Source organism: Euprymna scolopes, chromosome 36 (assembly GCF_053919585.1).
Source record: "Euprymna scolopes isolate OS-2025 chromosome 36, ASM5391958v1, whole genome shotgun sequence".
Classification (NCBI taxonomy): Eukaryota; Metazoa; Mollusca; class Cephalopoda; order Sepiida; family Sepiolidae; genus Euprymna; species Euprymna scolopes.
Window position 1 is genome coordinate 10593289 of NC_136517.1, and position 22700 is coordinate 10615988.

Sequence of the window (22700 nt, forward strand, 5' to 3'; positions counted from 1 at the left end):
TTTTAAAAGGAAAATTTGGCTTTTAAAACATTTTAATAAAAAAAAAAAAATAACATACTTTCAATAAATTTATTGAAGGTAATATATAGGTTAGACGTGGATAAAGAGGAAAAAGGTCAAAAAAGCTAATTTGAACACCATATTAAGATAGGGTCTTGATTTGATATTTCAACCTAAATGCATTCAATTTGGCCAAGTCATGATCCTGTGTTAATAAAAAACTTGTTGATATTTCTTCTGTTTACCCTAAATTTTATGTTTGTAACTTATATAATACTATTGCTACGATTTTTATTCTCTAAAAGTATATCTCACACATTGAAGAGTAAGTATATTATGGGTTTAAAGAGTTTAGTCATTTTTTTTGTTTTGAAAAGCCTAAATAAAGACAGAAAATATGGCAAAATTTTTATAATGTACTTACCTGTTACAGAACGACTATTTCATATTCCAAGAGTCAGATAAATTGATCAAGAAGTTAGATTTTTAACTCGAATAAAATTTTATGACTAAGCAAAAAGGAATTCTTACAGCACCATCTTCAAATAAAAACGAAGGTAGATAACTCCACAATAATCCATTGACCTTGTAATGTTAATGAGTTTATATTAATCGCTTAAAATTGTTTAAAAAATGGTTTTGTTCGAATAAAACACTACTTGATCAATTTACATGACTATTGGAATATGAATTTTTTGTTCCATGATGGGTTCATGTATCATAATTTTTTTAAAGTTGAATTGTAGACTTGCACCAGAAAATTTATTAAGTGAAAAGGTAAAATGTGTTTTGTAAAACTCCATTTAATAAAAATGACTGAAGTCTGAAATATTTTCTTTTGCAAATAAAACTGCATTAATTTTTTTTTTTATCACTTTTCTTTTACTTTAAATCTTTGTAGCCTCATATTCGGATTTGGGAGTCTGTTCGTCTTACCACCCTGATGGTTATCGGGATTGGTGACTTCGAGAGGGCAGTGTGCTGCGTGTCCTTCTCCAAGCTTGTAAGTATTTTTACTGTAATGATTTTAAAATACAAGGATAACTACTTTTTTTTTTTTTTTTTCCTCAAATAGTTACATGAAAATTTTTATTTTAATAACAGAATTTAATGAATTTAATAAAAGAAAATGAAATGGCTGAAACGTTTAAGCATGCAAACTTAAAAAAAAAAATGGTTGCAGTACGAAAAAATGATGTTCAATTTTAAACACATAGTAGTTTCTTCCCTTGAAGAGCTAGACTTTGGAATTCCCTTCTTGCTACCTGCTTCCATGACTGTACTGATATGCAGAAGTTCAAATGTAATGTAAACCAGCATCTTGTTAATCTGACCATAATATGGTCCCAAATAGTAGTCCCTTGTGTCCAAGTGGTGATATGCCTTGTTAGGGGTGAACGTAATTTAAAAAAAAAAAAAAAATTAATATGAACTAAATAATTATGCATATTTTGAGCTAAAGTCGAAGATGTACATATCTGATGAAGGAAAATTTTCCCGAAATATTATACAATGCAAAAAAGGTTCAGAACATTTCTTTAAATAAGGGCAATAGAGCCAAGTCAGCTTCTGGATCCTTTATTTTGATTGCTTGTGGCTTGCTAGTGTTACTGTCATGTGGTCAGGGTTTGTAGCTGATTCCATTATTTGCAGTCCTGAAAAAAATAATCAATTTGAGTTATTTTCACAATGTGTCAGTCGATGTAACCTCTGGCCTTCTTCAGGCATATCTTATCGAACATAAGAATCTGTATGGAATTTCAAATGGAACCTTTTATTTAATCCATGGGGGTAAAATCTCGTTCTATCAACCAAGACTAAGTAGAAGTCCTAAGTAATTTGCAATTGTATTATTGTCGGCCATACTGAGGATTGAACTCTTCGTCCTTTATCTAAGAAATTTGGAAACATAAGATCTAATTTATCAGTGACATATTATTGCTGACTTCCTCTTTTGTGGTGCAATATCTTGACATGTAGTCCTGATTCTAATTGCTAATGGAAAATTCCATAAATTTTTAACATTGTTAATTAAGCAGAATTTTCATCATAGTTTCTGTTGTTCTTGGTTCAAAAAAGATCACAATTTAGTGTCATGAAGTTTGTCTTTTTATTTTTGTACAGGATGGAGGACAACATCTTGTGGCAGTGGATGAGGCCAATGAGCACGTGATCTCTGTGTGGGACATCAGCAAAGAAAAAGCTCACAAAGTCACAGAAACCAAAGTAAGAAACAAAACGAACGAATGATCTTTATTAAAACATTTATTTGGTGTGGAATTTTTGTTTTAAGATATTACCCGGGGTGGGTGATGGTACTTGTTTTGAAACTTATGATTTTAAAAATAAGGTTTTATCTATATAAAAAAAATTCTACTTATAACTTAAAAAGTATAGTTTTATTTATAAGTACATTTTTTATACACACATTTTAGTTTTTATCCAGAACATCCCCAATATAAAAAATGAAAATGAAGAAAAGTCTAAATTATGTACTTGTGATGAAACAAAAATATATTCCAAAAATCATGTATATTAATCAAGTTTTTTTTTTTTTTTTTTTTTTTTTTTTTTTTGAAAAAAAAATCAAAAGGAGTATTTGAGGAGTGATTCTCATTTGCAATTTTGAAAATATTTACAAAAACAATTGAGATCAACACTACATCATACTATGTTTATGTTGTAATGCTTACAAATTTCCAAGAATGAAAATGAATTTCTTTATGAAAATAAAACTATTTGATCAATTTGTTATTTTTAGGATATTTTCATTTTGTCATGGATCTGTACATCATATGGATTAAAAAAATTTTTTTTACTATATGGGGAATTCTGGACAAGAAGCTACGTTTCTAAAGTTTTATTTACAAAGCGTTTTGTTTTATAAACTTTGGAGATTTATGAAAAAAATACAAATTCTTAATAGTAAATACCCCCCCCCCCCTCTCTTTTTTTTTTTTTTTGCTGGTAGAAAATGAAAAAAGAAAATGAAACTCCAAAAAAATAACAAGAAATTAAGCTTTTAGCATCTGTTATGATGAGAAAATTTATAATGGATATATTTGTTGCATACTATATATATATATATATATATATATATATATATATATAATTATTAAAATGGATACATTCCTACGATATGAAATTTAAAATGGAGGTGGAGCGACCTAGAGGCTGCAAGTTTTGTCTGTCTTATGTCGGCTTTCCCAGGAGGGATGGTCAATGATATTGACCATCCCTCTTGAGGAAGCTCGCATGAGATGGGCGAAACGTCAAGCCTCTAGGTCTCTCCATCTCCATTTTAAATATAATATATATTCCACATTAACCAAGACATGTTTTTTATTATATGATGTATCTCTTTTTCATAACCATTTGAACACGATTCAACTATATCTTAAGATTTTCCAAAATGGCTAATCTCCAGACACAAAATACAAATGTAAATAACAAAGGATATGTGCTTTTATGTATGTATTACAAGCAGCGAAACTCCCTTCTCCATCCTTCATTTTTGTTTTCAACGAATTATATATATATACATACATACACGTGTGTGTGTGCTTGGAATTCAATTAAGGGTGGGGGCTCTGAATACTGCAATAAGTGTTATGTTTTTGTGAATTTAAAATATCTCTATTTCCTTTTCTTCCCCAAATCATTTTATATTCCAAGGAAAAAATTTTTTAATTTCCAACTGTTTTCCATGGAACATTTATTTCTGAGTTGTTTGCTGGCCTTCCACTATTCAATGGAACGCATGTAAGATTCATAAAAAAATATATGAAATATGAGTGAATTACATCTTCTGGTATATTTACATACACTGAATTAATTATGTGCTGGAATGCTAAAAAGATTTAATTTTTATGGAGCAATTCTGGTTTCTGATTGACAGAACGTGAATTTTATTCGTCAGTTTCTATCAGCAGCGTTTATAAATAGAATCTCCTAACTTTGAGGGAACAAATATTGCAACACCCACAATAAAGATATCCCTTCAATTGCATGCAGAAACCATTTCAATAATATATAATTATTCTTGTACATAAATTTATAATTCTTCTAATAAACAGGACATGTTCTTTTTAACTACAAGAATTTGTGATATATATCTATATATTGTCTTACTGGAATGGGCAGCTTTTCAAAAAGTGGAAAATATGAGAAGGTGAAAAGTAAATATGTCAATCAAAGGGAAGATCTTCAATGAATATGTATTACCTGTGATGATTTATAGTAGTGAAATCTGGGCCCTGACATCTCGCTAAAGTGAAATCTTGGCAAAGGAAGATGGAGAGGATAATCTTGTCTACAAGACAGAAAGACAAACATCTGGATCTGCCAACAAACAAGAGTTATTGACACCTATACTGCCATCAAAAGCTCCAAACAAAGATGGGCCAGGTACGTAGCCCGTCAATATCACAACAGATGGTCCATCAGGACAACGAAATGAACACCTCGTGAACATAAGAGGCCAAAGAAAAGATCAAGAACGAGATGGAGGGATGACCTGATACAATACATAAGTCCCACATGGCAGCGGTTAGCTTGGGACAGATAGATGGCTAAAGTCCATGGAGGGGTTCCTCATTGAGGGGTAAAACTCCTATGTATTAATTGATTGATATTGTCTCAAATAAAATAAAAATGTTTTCTTTTTTGTTTAATTTCTATTTGTAAAATGTGCGCAAGACATTGGGATCAATAAAAATAAAATTTCTTCATTGCCTCTGAAACGATTGCATACCTAATTTTTGTTAAAAATGAAATTTTGGAACGAAAATGTTATAAATTTGTTTTCACTTTCTCTTACCCCCCCCCCCCCACACACACACATTTGTGTATATCTCCTCACCTTCTTTTTCTCTGCAGAGTTCTACTGAAACAGTATTGTCAGCTGAATTTCATCCATCTGAAAGAAATACCATTGTGACATGTGGTAAAGGACATATTTCTTTCTGGTCCTTGGAAGGCGGTGCTCTTACGAAGAAGATGGGAATATTTGATGTAAGTAAAAATTTTTATACCATTTGCAATAATAGAGTATTTATTTTCTATGATTAATGCATGTACTTATATAATTTCTATATTAATATACCGTATAGAAAATATGTATACATTAAATGAATATTCTATGCATCTTGATTTTTCAGCCTGACTATGAAGAATTATGCACTGATGAGGCCTCTTTGTAAATGTTTACTAATTTTTTAATACCATAAATGTGTCTATTTTTGAAATAGGGCTGAAAAAAAAATTCAAGTGTCTTTTAGATGAAGTAGAGTTTTTGTTTTTTCTGAATAACTAGGATTATATGTTAAGAGCTCTAGTTATATGATTCTCAGTTACTCTAGTCGTATTATAAGCTCAGTTTTCAGTGCAGATATGTATGCCATAAACCCAGCCCTCGACCTAATCGTTTAACAAAATTTCAAGTACATTTTTACTGATTCACAATTTGCCATGGCAGTAATTCTAAAAATAAAACAATCCTGACATCAAAAGTACTCATTAAATTCCAACAACTAAATAACAACAAAAAAAAATCGTTATTTGCCGATACACAACCGCATTGACATACAAAGACTTACATGGCTGCAAAATCAGCTCCACAATTCTATTAACTCAAATTTCAAAATCCAACACACATGGAAAGAAGCATCAAGATTTCCACACAAAATAAATGGCAAAATTACTGGAATAATTTTCCCAATAATAAACTATAAAATCATACAAAAAAAAAATCGTTACTAAAAAAAAAAATCAACAGAAAAGAAAAAATATTGTGAAAATTTTCCTACCTCCTTGAGAAGAATGAAGCCCCATTTTGTGTACCAAGTTTTGGAATCTTTCGTGAACCACTTTCTAACAAGCTGTTTAGATCTAAAACCAATCCATCAAAAATATAAAAACTCAAAATTAAATGAAATATTCAATCTGATAGACCTAAACTAAATTTGCGAAAAGCTGACAAAAATTGGTGTCTACTATAAAATTTAACATAAACGAATAAAGAAAAAGAATTTTATATACATATCTGTAAGTATAGCCGTGTATGTATGTGTGCGTGTGTATATATGTGAGGGATATAGTGATTCCAACAAGAGAAAAATGTGTAATTAAAGAAGTAGCCACTAACACATTTTTGTTAATCTTTTACTTTATTTAATATTTTCATTTTCACTTTGAATGTTTGGTGCGTTTCTAATGTCCTCATCAGATATTTGGTGATAGAAGTTGGTTTAGAGAAGCCATTTCAGTGTTTCTCTCGGATAGTGAAATGTTCTGAAGGTCTATTTTTCTAACAAGTGTGACTCCCGGGTTGGATTGGGTTCATTTGAAGAAATTTAAAATTATGAGTAGGTCAGTTAAATTTGATTATTTTTCCTAACTTATGGTTTCCCTCGTGTGTGTGTGTGTGTGTGTGTGTGTGTGTGTGTGTGTGTGTGTGTGAAAGCATGCATGTATTTCAATGTGCCTGTTTTGATCCATGTGTATGGATGTGCACACGCATATGTACTTGGACATCTATATATTAATACGATAGCGGGTGTTATTTTTTGTGTCACGCTTACATCCGAGTCGTTTAATTGTTATGTACTTCCATTTCTTGACATAAATAATTTTACCAAGAATTCTTCATAAGTTTTGGTTTCGATTATAACTGATAGCACTCCAATAATCTATTTTTTGATAAATAATTTTATCAAGAAATCTTAAGTCTTGGTTTCGTTTCAATTATGGCTGAAGGAACTAGGTATATATGTATATATATATTCATAAGTTTTTATTGCAGTTTCGATTCAAGCTAATGCACTCAAGTCATATGGATATATTTTTTATTTTTGAAATCGCAACTTTATTATATAGAACAATCGATAGAACATTGACTCTATAATAAGATATACAAAATCTGCAAGAATTAAAACATCAATATATTACATATGAATGGAATTTCCACAGGTCCTGCTAGTTTAGATAAGTATCACACGTGAGGTGCTTTAAAGTTTCCATTTTTTTTTTTTTTTTTTTTGTACAAGCATTTAAAATTGTTGTAGACTCTTGAAAATTCAGTATGTTATTGCTATATATCTTATGAGATGACTGACAAATTTTTGATTTCTGGTACAAATGAACAGCTACAGCAGGAATTCGAATACACCCTACAAAATCCTGATTGTCATAGCTGATGAATTTCAAAAATGCAATCTGGACGTGAGGACACTTTAGAAAAACGATATGAAATAAAATTCTGTTTTAAATTTGGAAAAAAATGTCACAGAAACTTATGAAATGCTTCATATTGCTTTTAGACTATTTTGCATGAATCAAGCAGTTTTTGAATGGCATAAGAGATTCAAGGAAGACAGGAATCTGTGAGGTATGATGAGATGAGGGAGAGTAAGGAAATCAGAAAACCAGAGTTAATTGGCTAAATAATTTATGGCTAAGGATCATTGTCTATTGAGACAATAATTGCACAGCTTGATGTCAGTGTGGGAACTGTACACACAATTATTTGTGAGGAACTGAGGATGCAGAAGATTGGCGCAAAGTTTGTCCCAAGGGTGCTCAGAAGATCAGACTATTTGATCAAGATGAGCATCAAGACGGTTCCTCACCCTCCCTATAGTCCAGACCTTGCTCCATGTGACTTTTGGTTATTTCCTAAACTCAAGGAAAACTTTAGAGGCTGTCGTTATGAGACAATTGAGGAAATGAAAGAGGTTGTGACACGCTCACACAAGAAGACTTCCATGGGGCCTCCCAGAAATTGTTGGAATGGTACATGTGCATTACAGCTGGAGGAGATTACTTTGAAGAGGACTAGCATTTCATGTGTGTACTATCAATAAAAGTACCTACATAAAAAAAAGTCTGGAAACTTATTGGAGGTACCTTGTATATTGTTGAAAAGCATGCAGAGTTTCTGTTTAACCACTTTCTTTTTTTTTTTCTTTTTTTTTTCTCGAATTTACAGATTTTTGTTTGTATTATCGAATGTTTGTATGTAGGATCCATATCTTACATGTTGTTGCATTGCGTTACTGCTACTGAAACCTCAGTCGTGTTCAGGCGGTTGTTTTTCTGCTGGGTTTAAAACATGTGGCTGTTTATAGAAAAGTACTGTGTGGAGACACGGTCACGTGTTAAGACGTGTCCAATTGGATCTATGTGCAATATTTAAACATCTGCATAGATTATAGATTTTTGGCTCTGAAAAATCAATTTTCTGGTGTAATGGTAAATGTTCACTAATGGTTTCAATTCCTGATCTAGCCATGCTAAACACTAAGCAAAAAAAAAAAAAAATACTTGATGCACTCAGTATTATAAGGGGAGGATCAAAGGCAAGTAGAGTAGTCATGGGAATGGAGTAACTCCCTCCTCTATAACTCTGTGTAGCAGCTAATGAAAAGTAAGCCTTCAGGCTACCCTTAACTTAACTATCGTCAGCCACTTAACTGTAAGTTCATTTTTTTTTTTTTTTTTCCAGAAACATGAGAAACCCAAGTATATTCTTTGTTTGGCGTTTGCTGACAATGGAGACGTATTATCAGGAGATTCCAATGGGAATATATTTGTTTGGTGTAAAGGTTTGTATGACTTCTTCCATTTGACTTCAGTCAAATGTTTTTCTCTTTTTTTTTTTTTTTCTTTCTTATGATAAATATTATTCCCCCCCCTTCTCTTAATATCCTTTGAAATTAAATAACTTAAACTTAACAAACGTCAAATTGAATGACTAAATTTTTTATATCAACTTTGAAAGTAAATGGGTTTTTCAAGTTTTCAACAAAAACCAACAGAATGGTGAGGATTTTAAATTTATATCGTTACATTCATTTACGAAATTCTTTTTTCAACCTTTTGTACTTTAGCACTGCTTGAGTGTTGTTCATTTTGTACCAGTTGAGGATATGTCCTTGTCAATCAGTCCATTCATGGTTTTGTTGCTGTTAGCATCAGATGTTTTACTGTTAATAAAACTATTGCATATGTATAGGAAAATATGATAATGCAAGTTACAAATGTATTTAAAGAATTTTAATTTTTTTGTCTCATTTTTTTTCAAGTTCGCTGAAATCAAGGTTGCCCTTGATCTCTGTATAAGATATATATTCCTTGGACTAACACTTGATCTTTACATGAGATGCATAAATATTCGAATACTCCATTAAAGTTCTCCTTTACATCTCAAACACTGAGTTAGTAAAAAAGTTAGGAACATAATTTTCCTCTCTTCAATTGACTATTTAAATATGTTATAGTATGTCATTTTTGTGGTCTCTTGGTCTTAATGGATTCCAGGACAGTAATTCATCTAATTACTCAAGTATCCAACTTCATGTTGTTACTTGAGGTAACATCACTTGGAGAAGGTGCACCATTCAAATTTTGAGTCGATTCATGGCTGTATAAATTATTCACTTGGTTGAAGATGGTGGAAAATTATTTTGAAAGACATCCGGTTTGGAAATTATTTTGAAGAATATGCAGTTTGGAAATTATTTTGAAGAATATGCAGTTTGGAAATTATTTTGAAGAATATGCAGTTTGGAAATTATTTTGAAGAATATGCAGTTTGGAAATTATTTTGAAGAATATGCAGTTTGGAAATTATTTTGAAGAATATGCAGTTTGGAAATTATTTTGAAGAATATGCAGTTTGGAAATTATTTTGAAGAATATGCAGTTTGGAAATTATTTTGAAGAATATGCAGTTTGGAAATTAATCAAAAACAGTTTGTTTTGCTTTCTGTTCATTTGTGATGTAATTATTTAATGAAAGTTATAAGGTTTAAAAGTTACGTTAAATATGGATTCTGACCAAAGAGGCCATTTTGTTTGTTTCCAGACTGAAGATGATTACTTTACTCAGAATTAATATTTATGCAAACTTTAAAGCTTGATAACTTATGTTAATTGTTGGTTAACACAAATAATTGATAAATCAGTTGTTAAAGCAAAATTAATTTTTTCAAGTTTTCTTTAAAATAATTTTTGTCACTAATAGTAATAATGAAAAAATTTATTAAACGATTTATTTAACTTTTGTATAATAAAAGATGTTATATAAATCTTTATTGTGTTAAATAAATCTGTGTCATGATTGAATGATAATGAATTTTATTGATATCTTTTCTGTTAAGGTGGCAATCGCATAAGCCAAGCGATCTTGGGTGCTCATGAAGGAGGAGTATTTTCTCTGTGTGTCCTTAAGAATGGCCTCCTCCTTTCTGGTGGTGGAAAAGACCGAAGAATTGTCGAATGGGATGGAAATTCTTACAAACAAACTGGAAACTTGACTGAGGTTGGTGCTTGTCAGAATCAATTTCTATGAAAAATGTTTTGTGTCCAAATACTGAAAATTTCTAAATAATCAATATTCAATTTGCTATAATATAATCTCAATGAAGGTTTCACACCCCCATATTTTTGTCATTGAAATCAATGAACTAGCTCATTTTTTTCAATCAAAGTGATTGCCTGCTCTAATTGGGGACCCATCGTGATGCACCTGCAGAAAGCTTCATATGCCTCTTACAGTGACTAAGTTCACGATATATTATAGTCTACATTGCACTGTAGAGAGCCTACTGTTTTTATAAAATTATTTTTCATATATAATGGCTTGCATTCAAGTTTAAAATGCAAAAGTCAAGTATCAAGCTTCAACTGTGCTCCAAACAGAAACATTAATTTCTAACGTGCTCTTGTCATATCAAAGAACCTGCTGTTTTTATATTCCTGGCATTACTAATTGTGCTGTGATAATGGGTTGAATTTAAGTTTAAAATTAAAAAGTCAAGTATCATGGTGCAATTGTGCTTTAAATAGAAACCTTCATTTCGAACGCGCCCTTGTCATATCAAAGAACCCAATGTTGATTTTATGTTGGGCGTTTCAGCTTGTGTAGTAACTTTGTTAACTTTGGTCAAAATCGCCTCTTTCTTTCTATCATTGGATTATTTCAATTATCGATACTTATCAAAGACATCCCAATACAAAACCTATTTAAGAACACTGCCAGGCACAAAGTACATTCATGTGAAATTTCATATAAATCCACCCAACCGTTTTCAAATCCATAGGGAACGAACTCACAAAGTTCCTTTTCTATAATAGTTCAGAAGAGGTAGCGATATTATATTCAATTCTATTGTGTGAACAATGTTACAACTTGTTCTTAATTCTGGATAAGTCTTATGTTTCAATTCCAGAAATGGCCTTCCTGGAACTCTATAACATAAACCAATTGAATTTGAGAAAGAAAACAAAAAAAATTTTTAATCCAATAAATAATAATTTTGTTTCTGAATTTTTGAGATGAGGATTAGTTATTCATATTTTTCGATTCTTCAAACTATTGTTCTCATCTGGAGTGTTATTTTCACGTTTCGGTTAATGTAACCTCCAACCTTTTTCAGTTGTATCTTGACGAACTCTGAAATGTTTCTGTCGACTCTATAATCTGGGCAGAATTTCCAACGAAACCCTTTATTTACTTCATGAAGGTAGCATGCTTTCATTCAGTCAGCCGTAATTGGATAGAGGACCTCTGTTGGTTTTTCAAATTATATGAAGGTGTAATATCTAAAAGGGTGAAAGATCTAAGCGTCCTTGTATATAAAAGGAAATAGTTTTTTTTTTTAAATTACCAGAATATGAAGTGACCATTTTTATTTACATGGATTGGATGTTATGAACAAACCTGTGAATATTATGTGCTGGAATGCTAAAAAGATTTAATTTTTATGGAGCAATTCTGGTTTCTGATTGAAAGAACGTGAATTTTATTTGCCAGTTTCTATCAGCAGCGTTTATAAATAGAATCTCCAAACTTTGAGGGAACGTATCTCCATTAAATATAAAAAATATTGCAACACCCACAATAAAGATATCCCCTCAATCGCATGCAGAAACCATTCCAGTAATATCCATTTGAATAATATATAATTATTCTTGTACATAAATTTATAATTCTTCTAATAAGCAGGACATGTTCTTTTTTAACTACAAGAATTTGTGATATATATATAGTGTCTTATTGGGATGGGCAGATTTTTGGAAAGTGGAAAATGAGGTGAAAAGCAAATATGTCAATCAAAGGGAAGATCTTCAATGAATATGTACTACTGTGATGATCTAAGGTAGTGAAACCTGGGCCCTGACAACTCGCCAAAGTGAAATCTAGACAAGGAATTAATAAATTCTAATTTGTTTCTAGCTCACGTTGATGATTATTGAAACGCTATTGAAATAAATATTGAAAATGTGAACAAGTATTTGGCATTACAACTCTAATGTTGTGGAACTCTCTTCCTGCTCACCGTTTTCCTCCAACCTTTTAATCTTGGTGTTTTCAAGACTAAGGTCAATAGGCATCTCCTTTCTTTGCGATAATCTTTGTTCTTGTTAGCTCCTTGCATCAAGTGGCTTCACACTTAGTCTCAAGCAATATCCATAAAAAAAAAATTTAGATTCAGTCAAATAAAAAAAAAAAAAAAAAATCTGGAGAAAAATATATTCCTTAAAATGGACTCAACAAATAAAATTGGAGAGTAAAAAGTGGATGTTGAGTATACTTTTACTTTCACATGTCTCTTATTTAATCTTTTAGTTTTAACATTCCATGAGCGATATTTCTGACAAAGGGGAAGTATTGCTGTTTTCTAAGTCAGAATCTATCACCATTTATCGTTGGCAAGTTTTTGACCTTGAATTTTTTTTTTTTTTTAACTCCTTACATCAAGTGGCTTCATGTATTGTTTGGAGTGATTTCCATAAACAAAAAAATGGAGATTTTATCAATTTGGGGGAGATTTTCGTGTGTGCTTTTTGAAAGCTCTGTTGCAACTCATTTTCAATTTTTTTTTTTTTTTTTTTTTTTTTTTTTTTTTTTTTTTTACACCGAGATAAGGCATAGATATAATCATAAAGAGTTACTGTGAATTAAGAGCCAGATTTATAAGGGGCATCCTAAATGGGGTGTAAATTTTTGCATGTGAGGAGGGGGGGGTAGGGAGGGAGTTTCAAAGGCATGTAGGAAAGAAGTTTATTAGAGTAGAAAGTTTTTCTGCATCTGGGGTCCTCCACAATGAAAATGTAAGATTTTGCTTTGTCAGGAGTTTTTACATTTATGGCATGTAAGTGTAGCAGTTTCATCCGAGCACATTCCATGGAAGTATTTTTAAAACATTGTGGTGATGGGACAGGAGCTGAAGCTTAGCAGACAGCACATGACCTATTTTGAATTGGGGATTGGGAGGGCTCGCTATCTAAATGAGGGAGAGACTAATTATTAGTGCATGAGTTCAGATGTGTTAACAGCACTCCATGCATGGGAGCTTTATAGAAATGTAGAATACAGGCAGATGTAAGTTTTCTAACCTGATAAAATGAACCCACTTTCTTTACAGCAGACTTGTCAATATCTTCTGTATATTAACTTCAATTCATGTTGCCTGTGAATGTTAGGCCGAGGAGTTTGAATGAGTGCTAGTCATGGTAATTGATAGTTGGAAAGGTTTCTTATAATTAAAGGAAGACGCTTTGTCTGAGTAGCATTAAATGTTACCATCCATTCATGTTCTCATTCAACTACAAACGGGATGTCATTTTCTAAGGATTAAGCCATTGTCTTATGTGTGTGTGTGTGTGTGTGTGTTCGGTTTGCCTGCATGTTGCAAATAATGTGGTCTTATTAGCAAATGTACCTATCTAGTATCAAAGTCGGGGCATCATGCAACCAGAAATATAATGAACTAGCAGAGCTACCCTGCATTGCCCAAGGCTATAAAAAATAGATGTTAAATAGTTTTTCATGCCCACTAACCCAACCTCGAAAGTGGAAAGGAGCTGGGGGGCTTCAGAGTGCTACTGAAAATTCCAAATAAAATTAAGGATTCTTTCAGAACACTACTACAACTAAGTTTATCTCTGTTTTTCTTTGTAGAGAAATAACAATAGTTAAGAAACGAATTAAATCTGAAATTAGCATTTTTCAATTTGAAATTTATTTTTTGGGGGGGGGGTTATGCTGATTTAAAAAAAAAAAAAAAAAAAAAAAAAACTTTGTAGAGGTTTGTTGTGTATTTTTTAAAGCTTTAGTTGAACATTCAGCCTTTTATATAATAAATGCACATTTGTAAGGTGGGGTAGCTAAAACAGGTTAGGAAGATATCATTAAAAAAAAAAAAAAAAAAATCACCTCTAGGCGACCGTTTGCGTTTTGTGACATTGAATTTGACCCTCTCAGAAAGCCAGACCTATATTTAGTAAGTTAACTAGACTTTTTATCATTTGTACAAATTGCTTTGTTTGTGTTATACTTTTGTATCCTTTAACATTTTTGAAGTTAGTGTTTGAAATAATGTTTGATGCGAGACATTAGGTTGCAATTTAAAAAAATTTTTTGTCTATTCGCAATAAATAATTCCTTTCAATTGTTTAATCTTTTCTTGCATTTTAGATTCCTGAACAATTTGGACCCATCCGAACGCTTAGCCAAGGCAAAGGAAACTTGATTCTTGTAGGAACAACTAGAAATTGCATCCTACAAGGAACGGTCTATCTCAAATTTAACCCTATTGTTCAGGTGAGTTGTTTTAAGAGTGATACACAAAACATATTGGACACAGAATTTTTTTATTTGTTTATTTAAAAAAGATTAAATATTATTTCTAGTAATGATTTGTTTCTTGTTCAGTGAAAGATTGTGAATTTTTTGTGGTCAGATGATATTTTTCATGGTATTAATTCCTATTTCAATCACATGAATTCTTTAGAGTTGAGAATAAAACACATCTTCAAGTCAAATTATTTTGTGCTTTTCTTTATAACGTTTATTTTTTTTCACCTAATCATTAGTAGTCCTTTCCTTTTTCTCTTTCATCCTCTAATGTTATTTAATGTTTCATTCTCGTGTTGTATACAAGACAAGATACACAGCATTGCTAAAAAGTGATAATTGTTATATGATGAAGCATTGTGTCACGTAGCAAATATTGTCTGAAACGATTTAACTCAAAATTTATGCAAACTGATAGAAATGTATTAAATGCTTTAAATACAGTAGAACCCCAGGATACAGTGGCGTTAGGATATGTTTTTTTTGTTTTTTCTTCAAGTTACGATGTGGAATACAATGTTTTTCCGACCCCTGGTTATGATATTTGACCCACCTTATGGTGTTATTTATAATTTTATTTGATTATATACATGTGTATTGTATACGGTTACTAATTTTTAATGCCGTATCCTGGGGTTCTGTTGTATAATCTAAAAAAAAAATATGAATTGAAATGTCTGGATGTATTTGGTGCTGCACAAAAAACAATTTCCTTCAATTTTACACTTTTTTTTTCTTTTAGGGTCACATCGATGAATTGTGGGCATTGTTTCCACATCCAACGCAGAACCAATTTCTTACCTGTGGTTATGATAAGCACATTTTCCTGTGGGACAGTCTCTCTCACACTGTTGTCTGGAGCAAAGAAATAAATGTAATTTTTTTTTTATATATTGAATTATTTTTATCAATTAAAATGAATTTCATTTTATTACAGTAATTTTATCTACTCTTTCTCTCTATTTAATGGCAGTCTATATTTTCATTGTGATACTATTGACGTCTCTTCCCCCATCTTAAAAGTTTTAGGAATTTAAAAAAAATGAAGAAATAAGTTTATCAGCAGAACAAAGGAAGTTGTTCACAAAGGAGCACAAAAGGAATTGTTAATCAAGGTGTGACGACTGATGACTAGGACAACGGACTGAACAATGGAGGTAAAATTTATTGGCAATTTTAGGAGTGTCAATGAATTTTATGATAATTCCTAACAGTTGGGGACAATCTTTGGTTTGCAATGGTTGACATTTGTGGTTCAGAAAAGATAGAGAAATGAATTGATCAACCAACTGATAAATGCAGCTTCAACAGTGGATGTGGATGTGAAGCTTAGTGTTGAGTCGATAATGTCACACGCACACACACACACACACACGGTGCAACTGACAACTCTGGAATGTGTCAGAGTTTGTGTGTTGTTTATTTTTTATGTTTGTGAACCCATGATCGTCTCCTTCACAATCGGTGATGTGAAAGATGATGATACGGCCAGGAGAGGAAAAATGAAAGAACACCACAGGACCGAATTGGGGTTTGCAATTGTTATCAAATAGAAAGAATAATACATGGATGATAATTCTAATTCCATTAGTCTTTGTATAGAAATTGTCAAATTAGATATCCCCGGCAAAGAAATGTCAATTGTGAATCTTTATTCAATTTAGAATTCACAAAAATTATAGAAATTTTTATATGAAAAAAAAAAAAAAAAAAAAAAAATAGATAACTCTGGTTACCTACGTTTTGGTGTAAAAAGTTTCTCATTCAGAATTTCCTTCAAAGTAAATTCTTGAAATTAAAATTATTTTTACCAATAAAAACATAAGGACATAACTTTAATACAAAGTCTATTGAATCTTCCCATAAAAGTCAACAGAAGAAGTTTAACCGTAACTCTTGAGCACTAACAATTGCATAATGATCTCATTTTGGCCTGCAATCTCATCAACGGTCACTATAATGGGTCTCAGAAACTTTATTCATTCCTGGACCAAAAAGTTTATCAGACACTATAAGAAACTATTTCACCAATTTCGATCCAACCAAAGAAGGGCCATTTTCTCCTGGCCCAGGACCTTGGAATAGACTTCCAACTGAGATGATAAATGCACTAATAATACAAGAATTCAAGGTGAATTTGGACAGGTCTTAAGGTTACTGTGACCTCTTCTGTGTAAATTTCTATTACCCGTTTTATACATGGCATTTAAAGCGCATTTTTAAAAAAAAATTTTTGCTAAATCAATTGAATTTTCTTTTCTGATGGGGAAAAAATGTTTAATGGAGAATTTATACTGGAGTTTTCAATTAATTTGTAAACATTCATTGTATCTCAGTGAATAATTATGCTTTTCTTTAATTTCTGAATTCAAGTAAATAATTGTCTATTGAGATAAGGTGTGCACTTTGTAAACGAAAATAATTTTTTGAATAGGTATGTACCCAGCAAATCTAAACACCTTTTTGAATTCTTCATTTGTAATGAACTGTGATTATCTGAATTTCTATTACTGAAAAACAGTATTGGATTGAATAGAATATGTAAACGATAAAGGTGATTGAATTTTTATTTATTTTGGGGGGGGGGGGGGCTAATAAGTCAGTGATAATTTTTAAATCTAGTTAGAATCAAACATTGGCTCATTTGAGCCATTGCTATTTTGGTCTCGCTTTCAAAATCTGACAAGTGTATCTTGCCAAGTTTGACAAGATACACTTGAAGAAGGTTGGAAATTATATAGACTAAAACGTGAAAAAATATTCAAGATAAGAATCGAAAAAAATACAAAATGTGTTTTTTAAGAAATAATTTTCATTTTTTCATTTTTAGGATTCTGCACACTGCTGTTGCTTCCACCCGGATGGTCAATTAGCCGTAATTGGCACCCAAACTGGGCGCTGGTTAGTGCTCGACTTGACCACCAGAGAAATTATTACCACCCACTGTGATGGTAATGAACAGTTAGAGTGCATCCAATTTTCTCCAAGTGAGTTTTTTCTAAGATTTCTACTTTGCTTGCGTTGCAAATGCAGACATGATCCCTCTGAGCTGTTGCGTACTCTTTTATGGCAATTAACTGATGACTGCCATTATATCTTGACTTCTAATAATGATCAATTTAAAAGGCCTGAAACTCTGATTAATGTCTTAGCGTATGATTAGGGAAAGTTGAGTAATTATTTTGGTATTTATGCAAAATACATAAATACATTATTGTTGGCAGTTTATGTAAACTGTCAGAAGGTGCTTAATGAAAAATTATTTTCACAAAAACATTAGCCAATGTTAAGTTATTGTGCTGGCTAATTGTCAGCTGCTGTGATTTCATTGGCTAAACATTTTGGCAGCTTTTCAACAGTTTACGTAATCTGTCAAAATATTCTGATGAAATGTTTGGTTTTAGCACCATTCATATTCTTCATAAACAGGCGCTAACGGAGTTAAACGATTATGCAGGGGAGATAACTAGCTTCAACTAAGCAAAAATAAGCATTTTTTTTTTGCAAAAGATAATTGCATGATCAATTATTAGTGTCCCAAATTAAGTTTCAATTAAAAAATGACCTTGTTTCAACAAGAGCATAGTCCCAGAAATTGCAACAGTTTACAAAAATGAAACACATGAAAAAAATAATTTAACAGTAATGAGTACATGAATACTGTACCTGAACAATGATCATTGGTCCTGGAAATTGCTGCAACAGTTTATGAAAAGGGAATTTTTATTTTGTTTATAAATTTATTGTTCTTTAAAATACTGTGGAATTTCCACTGGGTCCAGTGAGTATGGCAATATTAGACAATAGCTGGGAGGAGGGGTTAATTATTTTTTGCTTGAAATGACTAGAGAAGGCTTATTTTGATTGACTGAGAATTCAGTGAACAATTCTCTTCAAATTTTCAATTTGAATCAAATAAAGATGTTAATGTTTTTTTTTTTTTGTGTGTGTTTTTTTTTTCATGTATTACAAGATGACCATCACACTCGCGAATGACGAGCATGAAATCATTAAATTTTCAATCTTTTATGCCATTAAACCATATTTGGAACCATCTATCTATGCCAGAGATGCAAAAAAATTAATCATTTTCACATGACCTGTCTCAGAAAAATCATCAACATCAAATGGCAAGACGGAATCCATGATACTGATGCTTTGGAAAGTGTCAAACTACTATCTTCACGTTGCTTCAGAATTGCCAGGTTTGTTGGACTGGACATGTTGGGTGTATATTAGATGAGCACCTCCCAAAACAGCTCCTGTATGGTGAACTTTCGAGTGGAAAAAAAAGCGTGTAGGGAGCAAGAAGTAACGCTTCAAAGACAATCTAAAGGTGTCCCTCAAAGCTTTAGACATATGTATTGAACTGTGGGGGAGTGCTAGCAAAGAACAGATGTGAGTAGCGTGGTTCAATCAACAGAGGCTCTTTGTAAGCGGAGACATTCCGTTTGAATGAGAGGAAGAAGTACACACTCTGCAAGTCGAAGGCAGCCAACACTTCAACCACAGCTACTGCCCATGGGGGCTGTACTTGTGGTTGATACTTTCAAGCCCGCATTGGCCTGGTGAGTAATCTGAGAAGTCACTAAATCCAATCACCGACAAACCAGTGATGTTCATGGTCTTCATTTATAACAATAGGCGAGCATCATAACCATCGTTAAATTTCAGTTCGTGCCTGATTTGTCCAAGTGTTAGGTCATTGATGTCCGATGACGTGCACCTATGCATTGATCAATATTGGGCATTAATTAGTGGTCATAAAGAAATTTTCAGGAAACGAAAAGTATTGAGAGAAATGGACAGTAGAGTGAACAAATGATTTGTTGAAATGATTGCACGGACACTTTGATATGACAATCACCGCATCGGTCGTAGGTGTGATTATGAAAGGGCTTCACATTCACCTGACCTTGACCCTCAGATTTTATCTATAGGATTACACCAATGATAATGTTTTTCAAAATAGTCCCTAAACAACCCCTGAAAGTCATCGCATTTCAAAAGTTACTGACAATTTTTCGCGTTATCTCCAGATGTTTATCATTAAACAAATAAAACGAAGACTGTTGACTATTCATGCTTTAACTTGGTGGACAAGTCAGGCATAAACTATTTGTTTTGTATTTACTTAAAATTGGACTTTTTTAGGTGACGAAACTACATAATTTTATTTTAAAATGAATTGTTCCAAAAATAAAATTGTGTAGTCTCATAGGTAAAGTTGGAATTGTTTAGCTTGTTGACATCAGATAAATCATCCTATCAACATAGTGATTATAATTTTTTTTTCAATGCGTATGAAAGATGATGAAACAAAGTTGGATTATGTGTGAATTTCTTTTAACAATTCCACAGATGAAAGTTTGGAGGGGGGGGGGGTCATCCTTTATAAAAATGGGGGTTTGTATTACTGTACACATAGATTCAAAAAAGTTGTCAAAAAACAAATATATAACAAATAAATGTTATCAAAGGCAAGATAAGTTACTTTTCTACCAAACTGGATATATTTTTCGTGTTTTTATTCAATGTAATATGTTTATTCAGCTCGAAAAGCATACAGTGTTTACCGATGTATAGGAAAATTCAAAATGGCGCCCGAACACGGTAAGTTTGGGAAATGGTGTTATAAATAATAAACTAAACAAAATACTGTTAGAAATTCGCTCCATATATGTTACCGTGACATAATTTGACATATATACGGTGTTTTTTTAATAGTATTTTGTCTAGTTTATTATTTATAACACCTTTTCCCAAACTTAACCTGTTAAAGAGAGAGTCGGGCGCCATTTTGAATTTTCCAATACATCGGTAAACACTGCATGTTTTTCGAGCTGAATAAACATGTTACATTGAATAAAAACACGAAAAATATATCCAGTTTGGTAGAAAAGTAACTTATCTTGCCTTTGATAACATTTATTTGTTATATATTTGTTTTTTGACAACTTTTTTGAATCTATGTGTACAGTAATACAAACCCAAAAATGGTTTTGCAAATAGATGAAATAACTTCACGAATTGTTTTCTTTTCCCTGCAGATGGCAACTATTTGGCTGTTGGGTCAAGGGATAATAGCATTTATGTCTATCAAGTCTCGGAAGGAGGAAATAAATATTCCAGACTTGGCAGATGCACGGTAAGTTTGACGTTGTTTTGCATTTAATCCCACTGTGCATAACCTTGATGATAAAAAAATACAAACTTGCAATTTATAAATCTGATAACTCCACCCTCACCATTGTAAGTGCTTCTAGTTCAACTGAACTACCATATCTATATATTCTAATTGACCCTCTTTTTGTTCTTCATCTTTATCAGCCTCATCACTATCTTGCAATTTCATCCTTATCACATTTATTGTGTAAAACATATTAAATATGTCATCACTGTTTTACTCTGAAGAACCTTTTGTTAATGCAAGTTAAATATTTGTTTACTGATAGATTTTTCTTTTTCCCGTTTTTTCTTTTCTTTTTTCCGTTTTTTCTTTTCTTTTTTCCGTTTTTTTTTTTTCGTTTTTTTTTTTTCTTTTTCTTTTTTTTCTTTTTTTTTTCTTTTTCTTTTTTTTCTTTTTTTTTTCTTTTTCCTTTTTTCTTTCCTTTTTTCTTTCCTTTTTTCTTTCCTTTTTTCTTTCCTTTTTTCTTTCCTTTTTTCTTTCCTTTTTTCTTTCCTTTTTTCTTTCCTTTTTTCTTTCCTTTTTTCTTTCCTTTTTTCTTTTTCTTTTTTTTCTTTTCTTTTTTCCTTTTTTTTTTCCTTTTTTTTTTCTTTTTTTTTTTCTTTTTTTTCTTTTTTTTCTTTTTATTTTCTTTCCGTTTTTTTTCTTTCCGTTTTTTTTCTTTCCGTTTTTTTTCTTTCCGTTTTTTTTCTTTCCGTTTTTTTTCTTTCCGTTTTTTTTCTTTCCGTTTTTTTTCTTTCCGTTTTTTTTTCTTTCCGTTTTTTTTTCTTTCCGTTTTTTTTTCTTTCCGTTTTTTTTTCTTTCCGTTTTTTTTCTTTCCGTTTTTTTTTTCTTTCCTTGTTCTCTCTTGTTCTCTTCTTTATTTCCTTTTTCTTTTTTTCTTTCCTTTATCTCGTTTTCTTCTGTTTTCTTTCTTTGAAAAATTGTTATGGATGATATAAAAATAAAGTGATTTATATTGCTATTTAATTTACATAAGTGTTTGTGCTGGATACAGACATGTAAATTAGATGATTATGCTGAAAAGAGATGTGATATTGACAACATTACTCCCCGACCCCGAAAAAAAAGTGTTAGGAATTAAGATTATAACAAACAGGAAATAAGTTTATTGCAGAAAAAAAAGGGTATAGGAAATTGTTCACTAAGGAACACAAAAGTAAACTAAAATAGGATTGTTAATCAAGGTTAATCAGTGGTTGACAAAAGACCAGACAACAGCAGTCAATATATTTAGAGTTTATGGTCAGTTTTAGAAGTGTTAATGAGTTTTACGACAGTTTACAAGAGGCAGTTGAACGAAGTTGACAACTTGTACATCCCTGAAGAGAAGATTGGAATTGAGAAAATTGCTGGGGATCAATGCAATCAGACAGCTAGCAACGGACAGTATTTAGGGTCCCTTTTTCTATGCTATGTGACTTTCACACGCACACAAAAACTGATTTGCATCAAACGTTTGTCTTGTGTTGTATTATTATAGCATGATCACGAAAATGATTGAGTCGGTCATCTTTCTCTAAATGCTTACAAATACATTTAGAAGTGATAAAGATTCGTTGAAGCAATACAGTGAGATGTGGGGGACAAAAGAAATACATAACTGAGACGGTTGGCTTGTTATTGTGATTATGAATTATAACTCGTTAGAGCAATTAAATAATATTGGACACATGAAAATGGCATTTCAAGTAAAAATTCTTCAATATACTTAAATATCAGACTAAAATTACATATCAGGCGGAAATTACATATCATTAAGTATCCTCACCAAAAATTAGGAAAAATTATCGAGATGAATTTTAATTAAAAATAAAAATCGGTTGTTTTTTGTCTATCCTATATTTTTGTTATCTAAATCAATGAAATCAC

At 31.6% G+C, this 22700-nt stretch overlaps 1 protein-coding gene across 20 annotated transcripts in view; it reads left to right on the forward strand.

Annotated features, from left to right (window-relative positions):
- The window catches only part of LOC145260330 (echinoderm microtubule-associated protein-like 2), a 488936-nt gene that overhangs the window by 437214 nt on the left and 29022 nt on the right, over positions 1 to 22700 (forward strand). For all 20 annotated transcript variants that reach the window (XM_080118228.1, XM_080118235.1, XM_080118233.1 and 17 more), the window contains 9 exons: positions 902 to 1003; positions 2125 to 2226; positions 4879 to 5013; positions 8504 to 8603; positions 10161 to 10321; positions 14483 to 14608; positions 15384 to 15515; positions 17472 to 17628; positions 20692 to 20789. In XM_080118228.1, coding sequence (XP_079974354.1) covers positions 902 to 1003; positions 2125 to 2226; positions 4879 to 5013; positions 8504 to 8603; positions 10161 to 10321; positions 14483 to 14608; positions 15384 to 15515; positions 17472 to 17628; positions 20692 to 20789 — 1113 coding nt within the window. The remainder of the gene's footprint in view (positions 1 to 901; positions 1004 to 2124; positions 2227 to 4878; positions 5014 to 8503; positions 8604 to 10160; positions 10322 to 14482; positions 14609 to 15383; positions 15516 to 17471; positions 17629 to 20691; positions 20790 to 22700) is intronic.